Below are 9,397 nucleotides of genomic sequence, written 5' to 3'. Positions count from 1 at the left end.
GGTCCAGCTTGGAGCAACATGTTTGTTAACTCAATTCCCAAACATAAAGCAAGCTTAAGAGAAAAAGTTCTTAGAAACATCATGGATATAAATGTTTATAATACATGCTAACAGACCCACCGAAGATCATAGGGCAAGTGCATACAGAAATAGAACATTATCCTCCACTCAGAACAGAAATAAGAAATAGTTTCTGATTCGCTAATGATTTTGTTAGTTGGCAGTCCAACTTTCCATATTTTATCCATGTGGAGCAAAAAATATATTAACAATTAATTAGCTTATGTCCAAAATAGGATATGGTGATAAGTTTTAAACATATGACAAATTGTCCCAGTAGGGGGACTTTTAAATATTTTATTTACTGAAATGAATTATCTGACATATTTTCTTAATGAAGAAAAGATGATTTGGAATATGCTTCTGGTGCTTATTATGTAATCAGAAGAATGAAGAAAGAGCAAGAATGGGTTCCACGTGGACTGTGTGCATGTGCGTGAGCGTGGGTTTGTAGGAGGGAATAAAATTCTAGAGCACACTCTTAAGGAAATATTTGATGTGTTTCTCTTTCTGAACTGATCATGGAGACATAAATATACAAGGATGCTTTTAGAATTAGTGTAATTAAACCATCTAAAGCAGCGGTTCTCAACCTGTGGGTCGCGATCCACAGGAACTATATAAAATGGCCACAGCATTAGGAAGGTCGAGAACCACTGATATAAAGGAATGAGGTTCTAATTTAAGTAAGCAATATTTTTTATAAGTTTTCTGTATTTCATTGTGGAAAATACTCACATTTATTGTAAACTTGCTTTTCAGTGACAAGTGACAGATAACCTACTTTGTAATTACTTCCCTAGACGGCTTAAACTTATGTGTCCACCAGACAATGGAGGAAGGCAATGATCCCCAAATATGTTGATCTCGATTCTTGAAAACTGAAGCTATAGGAGTTGAAGAGAGGATGGAAGAGAAAGACTAAAGAAGGGTTTGTACCTTTCCGTAGGATGACACTTCGCCCTTGTTTGTTCCTGAGGTACACTGCTGAGTTGCTGCTTTTAAAGTATCATAAGCTATTTCTTATGCTGTACCTCTTTCCAGGAAAACAAAATTGAAGTAGATTTAAACTCTGTAGTCTAAAAGGAAAATACACACTTTAGTTCTCAATAATCTTATAACACCTTGTTTTTTTTCTTCCTGTGAATTCTTCTGCTGCTTCTAATCAATCGGTTTTTGATGAACAACATATTTCTTGGAAAAATTAAGCCAAACCAATATAGGAAACACAGAACATAACTACATAGCACCAGCGTGGAACAGCTTCCCAGTGGATGAACTGAGCCTGTTTATTACTTATAACTCATCACCATCATCTGAACTAAAGCTGCTTCTCCTACTGCTCTCTTTGGAAACTGCGGGGGAAATGGCAGATAGCAGAGGGTCTGTTCCAAACGGAGATATTGTATCATCCAAGAGCATGTCATCCAATCTTTGTTCCTCTTTTAAAGCGGCACTAAATGATAAATCTGTGAAGTGTGACAAAGGATCAGAGAAGGCCATCGCTTGATCACAGAGCTCAAGGCTTGGCCCCTGAGGCAAAGTCAGAAGTTGGCAATAATCCACTGAATTCTGTTCCCGGTGGCTCTGTTGTTTGGTGACGTCAGCACCTAAATCAATTGTGCCAAGTGAAGCCAGGGGTGGCAGACCATGTGCACGTGCCTGTATTTCTAGTTCCTGCAATTTCAAACAAGAATCATTAAATAACATCTCTGGAACTGACTTACTATTAGAGAGTAAGTCAGAAATAGAACCAAAATATCAACAAGCATTTAAAATCAAAAGTAATATAAATTATAAATAGTATTTGCAAATAATGGAATCAATGAATTCCTAACACCTAAAAAATAACCATGAAAAAATGACTCAGATTTTTTTTTTAATCTTGCCTTATTGTTCTATATAGAAATGAATGACATACAATGGTCTCATGGTGGCTCCAGCTACAAAATAGCCATTTGGAGAAGGTGGGAAATCTTCCATTCATTCTTCCTGATTAATTTATTAGCATAATTTAGGATTCCTTCCTGGAAACAAAGTGCCTGACCTGACTATAAGCATGCTCAGATTGAAAAAAAAAAAAAAAGCTGAGAGTTGTAAAAGCCCATATTATGGTATCCTGTGTCCCATGAACAGATGAAAAGAAACTTAATATAAACTGCTACAATATACCTTGGGGCAATGAAATCCATAGTCATGTTCATAAAGAAATAAAAAGGGGAGGGGAGAACTCAGTGTCCAGTGTAATGTAGAGAAACAAATGTTCTACTTGGTATTATATTTTGATTGTGATAATAATGTGTGCGTTCACGAAGTGATATATACGTGTGTGTGTGTGTGATCTTAATTCTAACCAAAACCTAACTGAAACAGCCCAATTCATGAACTTCTAACAGGCAATCAAATTATCCTTCAGAAGAAAAATAATTATTAGTAAGAAAAAATAAATGAGACCAATGAATAAAACTGCTGTCAGGTAAGCCATATGTAAGCTACGTGGCTCGGGGCAACATTCTTATAAAAACCTGAATCCGGAGTAGAAGTCGCCTGTTAGCCTGCTCTAATTTCTTCTGTCTGTGTTCTAATTCTCGGGCTCTCTGTTGTTCTTTCTGTAGCCACTTGATGTACTCCACTGATGCTTTGAGAATGGTTCCTTTGTTCCAGCGCATATCACTGTAGAACGGAGAGATAACCTTTTCACAATTGTGCATGTCAGCAGAATTCATAGGAACTTACAAAATCTTTTACATTAATATGAAATAATGATTTACATGACTATTATTCACTCTTAGATATTATTGCTTCTGAATAGAAATTTTAATAGAATAGTTAAGAAGCCCTTATATAGTAAAATTAATCCCAGAATGAAAATAAGTGTCAAAAGAAAGTAATAAAGTGACTTTTTGTGGGCGAGCTAAATGCAATATCATGATTCTACCATTACAGTTTTTATATTTTTAGTGAAAATTGCTTTTATTATTAACTCCAAGATTAAAATCTATGTGCAGTATTTCTGCATTAATGAACTAGGAAATGTACATTACTGAGGACTTAAGCCTAAATTTTTTAAGATCATTTCAAATGTACCAATCTTTTAACTTACTTTCTAATAAGGTTGCTTTTATGTTTCTAAGAAAAAAAAATAAAGTCCCTCCTGAATGGCGATCCAGAGTGATTGTGAGACAAATCAGACTTCGGGAACACCACCTCATGCAACAGAGCAAACTTTCTAAAATCACTTGGCCAATTATTCTGCACAAATGGCACTAATACTTTTTTAAAAGTTCAATATGGATAGTTATTTTTCAATAAGTCTAAGACAAATAAACACAATTAAACATTACCTGGTAACTTTTTAGGCTATAGCATAGCAAAATGATTTTGTTAAAGCTTATTTTTAAGACAGAAGAAATTATAGATATAGGATTGTGGAACAGGTTACTGATTTTGACAGCTAAAAATATCATTGGAAATATCCATGGATGTAATACACTAAGAGAATTAATAATACATTTGGAGAAGGAAGTCAAACTAATTGCTAAACATTAATTAGAGTTGAGGAATTTTCAACTTAGTCATGAGCTGTTTTTAGTACAGCATAAAGTAGGTAGGTATAAAAATGTTAATTTTTGGTTTATCTGATCTATGTGAAATATATTGAACTTAATGGGTATTTGTTAAGGATCAAAAGTAAGAAAATACAGCTTATGAAAGATCCTATTTGTATGTGTCTCTGGAAGCTGATGGGAGGTGACAATAACAAATTTAAGTACATTTTACTACTAGGAGGTAAAAATGTTTACTGGGTCGGGAATAACAGCTGATTTCTACTGCAATGCACAAGATCATTGTCAGTGTCTGTCTCAAGTTTGAAAATGCTTTGTTCTCTGGGGTCGTAATGCCTTTGGTCTCATTCTACCCACAGGGTGAGGGAAGTGGTTGAGAAGGGTGGGGAAAGAGGCTGCCTTTGCTGGGAAACCAGAAAGTATGTGTAACTGAAAAGTGTAGTGAACTCCGAGGCAGCAGGAGCCTGATGGACTTTTAATATGCGACAAAAAACTTGAAGGACAAAGGAATAGATAAAATGGATAACCCTAACACATTTGAAATTTAAAGTGCTGTTTATTTGGATAAAAAGATGAACGTTCCAAATGGTGGCAGAGAATGTACAATATGCCTATCTTCAATTTGTACCCCATGCTGTCTACAATACATTTGTTAAAAGTTCGTTCTATTTTAAAGCCATTTTAGTATATGAGGGTTCTTCTAAAAATATTTTAAGTTTTTAATATTTATTAAAGATATTTTGCCTCTAACCCAAGACAATTTCAAGGAGCTAGGCATTAAAAATATTGTATATGATGGTGTGATATAAACACGGACATATCAATAAAGGCATGGCATACAGAAAAAAAGTTTATTTTCTGCAAAACAATTTATTTTTGAGACAGGGTATCACTCAGTCACTCTGGGGTTGAGTGCTGTGGTAGTATAGCTCACAGCAACCTCAAACTCTTGGGCCCACAAGATCCTCCTGTCTCAGCCTCCTGAGTAACTGGGACTACAGGTGCCCACCTCAATGCCTGGTTATTTTTAGAGATGGGGTTGCACTCTTTTTTTTTTTTTTTCTGAGACAAGATCTCCCTATGTTGCCCTCGATAGAGTGCTGTGGTATCACAGCTCACAGCAAAATCAAACTCTTGGGCTTAAGTGATTCTCTTGCCTCAGCCTCCCAAGTAGCTGGGACTACAGGTGCCCACCACAACACTTGGCTAATTTTTTTTTTTTTAGTTGCAGTTGTCATTGTTTAGCAGGCCCAGGCTGGGTTTGAACCCACCAGCAGCAGTATATGTGGCTGGCACCCTACTCACTGAGCTATGAGCTCCGAGCCAGGGGTTGCCCTCTTAATCAGGCTGGTCCCAAACTCCTGAACTCAGGCAATCCATGAGTGCTAGGATTTGGCCTCCCTTGAGTGCTAGGACTACAGGTATGAATCACCATGCCTGACTTGCAAAATAGTTTTCTTTGAAGAACTTAAAACTTTTGGTGGATTGAAAGCCTATATTATTTTCTCTTCTGGCCTCATCACTTTGACCTTCAAAGAAATAAAAATTTCTGAATATTTTCATACATAAAAGTAGAAATTTCTAGAATTCAAAGTATCTTTGGATATTAGCTTTGACCTCCTAACCCAAATCCAAAGTTTATTCCAATCATGAGCTGGAAAAGTCATCACAGGTCACACACTCTGTGATTTGCCCAAGAGTTGATGGTGTTTAGAAGATAAGCCCCAAGTCTCCTCATTCAATGCTCTTTCTGCAAACCTATGGCTTTCCAGCCTTTTCAAATGTATTTGTCGAAATAAATGAGTTTTATATTGTGATTCAGTGCTCTCTTAGCACATATAACTGCAACAAAGATTTCACAAGATACTACTATCCTCCTTATATGGAATAAGTAATAATCTAATATTTTCAATGTTATTCTTTTTTGTTTGTTTAAAAAGATGTTTCTGTCCCATTTGATTGATTTCATGATCCATTAAAAGGTATGGCATATAAATTTGAAAAATTCCATACTAGATGATTGTATAGTCTGATATATTTTTTAAAAGTAAAACTGTTTTAAGTCATTTTAATGGTTATCATCACCTACTGAACAAATTATTCTGAAAATTAGTTTGATCTTTTTTTCTTTGAGATGCACTTTTTGTTGATTTCGCCATTGTCCTAAGGTGGTAATGTTTCCTCCACTGTCTCACCTGCCTCTTCTGTATTATACCCACACTTTTCCCCCGGTATTCTTGTTTTCTGTGACTTTTAGGTTATCCATAGTAATATCTGAAAATTCAATAAATTAATCCAAAACAATTTTTTAGAGTAGAAGCCAGACTCTACTTCTCAGGTAAAGTCCATCTTCAGTCTACACTCTGGATTCCCCAACGAGACTCTCAGTGCTGAGCCTTAGAGCGGAACACCAGATGAAGAGGGCAGGCCACAGTGAGCCAAAGAGCACATGGATTAAAGCAGAATTAGTACTGAGATTCTTGGAATGCCACACCTTCAGTGAAGTGTCTTCTCTTCTTGTGTTATCCAGACATCTAATGAATGTGTTTTCAACTAGACCCAAATAAATGTCATGTGCCCATATACAATGTAATAGAATTAAAACCAATAACAACCCTCCTTTCTGAAATCCTTAAGGAAGAGAAAAACACTTAAGAATGCTTACAATGAAGTTATCCCTATTATGGTCCCTTTTAGATATGATTCTGTAGTAGATTGATTTTTCATATTCTAGAACATGGGTAGACAAACCATAGGCAATAGTCTGTTTTTGCCATTAAAGTTTCATTGGATGGGGTCATGTTCATTCATTTGTATATTGTCTATATCTGCTTTTGTGCTATAATGGCTGAGTTAAATAATTGGGACAAAGACTGTATGATTGACAAAGCTTGAAATGTTTACTCTCTGGCCCTTTAAAGGAAAATTGTGCCATTCGGCCAAGGGTGGGGGTACCTGCAGCCACAAGGCTGCCCATGGCCCTCCAGATGTAAAAGTATGGCCCCTCCACCCAGTCCAAACTTTACCTTTTAGAAAAGGGATTTGTTCTGTACAATTTGCATTCTTTCAGGAGGTCACACTCAAGGATCCAGAAGGTCACATGTGTCCCCAAGACTACAGGTTCTTCAGCCCAGAAAGGAGTTTTCAGATAATCAAAGCTTTTATGTGGAGTGATGATACTCTCATACAAACTTTATAATTTGCCAAATATTCTCATACACTTTATTTGATTTTATTTTTATAAAAACCCAGTCATATGGGGAAGACAAGCATTTTCTTCTGCTAACAGAATCACATGCTTAAAGATTAAAAAAAATTTGAAGACTTTTTAGTAGAGCCCAGACTAGGATGGAGTACATGCATGAGGACAAACATTATATTACTTCGTATCATAAATTGTGGAATTGTCCAAGTGAATTAGAAAGTTTAGATTCAAAGGGAAAGTGCTTGAATCTCATAAATATTTCTCTATCAAACATGATCATTTTGGACAATGGATAATTTCCAGTACTTAAAGAGGTCAGTTCTCAGTTTGAGTGAAACATTTTCAAATCATTATTAAGGCTACATATCACGTTTTATGTTTTTTTAAGAAACAGTCAACATTCTAAACTGACACTTTGATTACCTATTTCTTCAGATTTATAAGCTCCACGTGTTTGACTGACATTGCATGTGTTTGACACAGAACTTGGTTAGCATTAATCAACAAGCTTTGGCAATTCCCTTTTGTACTTATAGGTCTTCAGAATTTTGGGACCCCAGAAAATGTGGAAATTCTTTTTCCATGTGCACACAAATCTTAAGTTGGGAGAACTACAGTGGCCATAAATCAAATATAGCAGTCAGCATCATAAATAGCATTTGGCATTATCACTAAATTTGCCAGTATTGTCACTACACAGAAAGACCCACTATGAACTAAGGAGAAGTAATTTACTTATTTCCTACAGCTCGAAAGGACAATCTTAGTAACAGCTTTGATGTTTAATAACAATCAGTCTAGAGCAGATATTTTTAAATGAGACCAGCAATAGCTTTATCTTGGCCATAAGCTGCTTAGTTTTCTAGTCACTGGTTTTCTCCTCCCTCCTTCCCTCCCACCCATTTTTGGGGGTATTGAAACCATAACGTTATTACAGAAATGATTGTGTAACTCACGGATCATTAGACTTTGGAATAAGAGTGCCAAGCTCCTTGATTCGGTAATTAATATTATACCTCCTTCTTCTTTCAACTATTAAAGAAGAAATATTATTGATTATTCTCATTAAAGGACAGTTTGCTTTTGGTCAGCTGTAAACTTCCCTAATAATCTCTTAAAAACAATGGACAGAAAAAAATTCATTTAGTCAAAAGATAATACTTCTCAACTCTAATATAAAAATTCAAACGTATCTTATTCTAAAAGTCGAAGTTACAATATTGGAATTGTAAATACATGATTTACAATGCTTTAAAAACATTTTGTCATAAAACATTTTTTCAGTCTTTGAAATGCAATATTTATTCATACTGAAATGTATGTCTGTATGTGTTCGAGTGTATATTTTATACGTATTTACGTTTATTCAGTTTGACACATTTCATTTCACACACAGGCAATTTGTTAATCCCTGAGGATTGTAATCTTTCCGGGTCAGGTACCATGTTTTACTCTTCCCAAATACTCTCCTGAAAGCCTACCACGATGTTTATCACATAGTAGGTATGTGTGTCCCCATGACACACATACCTACTATGGCATCTTCCAGGGCAGAGACCCACCATCTTACTGATGTTTTGTATTACCAGAGGGCTTGGAATACTGGAGATGCTAAGTAAATAGATATTGATTAGATTGTGAATTTACTTTTTTCCCTTATCTAGCATTCATATATATATGTATATACACACACATATGTATATATAACTGATACATATCATTTGCTAATATGTGCAAGTATACACATCATATATACAGGATGTTCATAAAATTCCTGTGCGATAGTTTACTATTTTAAATTGCACATGAACTTTACAGCCACCCTATAGATCAATGGCTATGTCAGTGGTTTTCAAGCTTTGGTGTGCCTCGGACACACCTGAAGGGATTGTTAAAATAGAGATTTACTGCAGACCTGGAGATTCTGATTTTAGTAGGTTGAGAGGGGTAGAAAGGGACAGGCAAGAGTTTGTACTTCCAAGTTCCCAAGTGATGGTGGCGCTGTTCACGTGAGATCAGTGCTGTGAGAACGACTGACACAGGCTCTTATTCAGAGGCTACTAATGGTGCACTCATTCCTGTGCATTGCTTAAGGCAATTTTATGCATCACATAGTAAATGTTTAATGACATTTAGGCATTAGACTTTATAGCAACAGTCGATTTTCTATATTGACTCTTCCCTGAGAGCAGTCTACTATGCTACATTCCCAGTATTAAGAGTGATAACATATATGGATATGTAATGTTGTAATAGATTACACATCTAAATCTTTCAGAGAAATGAATATAGAAAAGACTATAAAGAAGAAGAAAAATATATCTAAAATATTAGAAAATACTAGTATAATATACACTTGAAAATTAAGATCTGCTTTGGAAACAAGGAAAGTAACTTAAAACCGTTCATTGTCTTGGTGAACTTACTCTAAGACATAAATTATCACGAATGGACTTGACATTTAGGAATAACATTGGCCTCCTCCAAAGATCAGAATAGAATTGATTCTTGAGAGTGTTTTCCCTCACCAGTCCTGTTTCCCCTGTGCATGTGATTCAAAACACAG

General features: G+C 35.6%; 1 protein-coding gene across 2 annotated transcripts in view; it reads right to left on the bottom strand.

The window, feature by feature from the left end:
• Window positions 1-740: 740 nt before the first annotated feature.
• Window positions 741-9,397, bottom strand: part of TFEC (transcription factor EC) — a 128,239-nt gene continuing 119,582 nt past the window's right edge. Inside the window, exons 6-8 of one of the 2 annotated variants that reach the window (XM_003789803.2) lie at window positions 7,788-7,863; window positions 2,586-2,733; window positions 741-1,737 (exon numbers count right to left, since the gene is read on the bottom strand). In XM_003789803.2, coding sequence (XP_003789851.1) covers window positions 1,357-1,737; window positions 2,586-2,733; window positions 7,788-7,863 — 605 coding nt within the window. In that variant the 3' untranslated portion in view covers window positions 741-1,356. Of the gene's footprint in view, window positions 1,738-2,451; window positions 2,734-7,787; window positions 7,864-9,397 lie in introns of those variants that run through there. The other variant, XM_012805148.1, reaches the window with a different exon arrangement.

The sequence above is a fragment of the Otolemur garnettii genome, unplaced genomic scaffold (genome assembly GCF_000181295.1).
Source record: "Otolemur garnettii isolate 467f Iridium unplaced genomic scaffold, OtoGar3 scaffold00037, whole genome shotgun sequence".
NCBI lineage: Eukaryota > Metazoa > Chordata > Mammalia > Primates > Galagidae > Otolemur > Otolemur garnettii.
The sequence above is the reverse complement of the archived record's forward strand: the minus strand, read 5'-3'. Positions and strand labels throughout refer to the sequence as shown.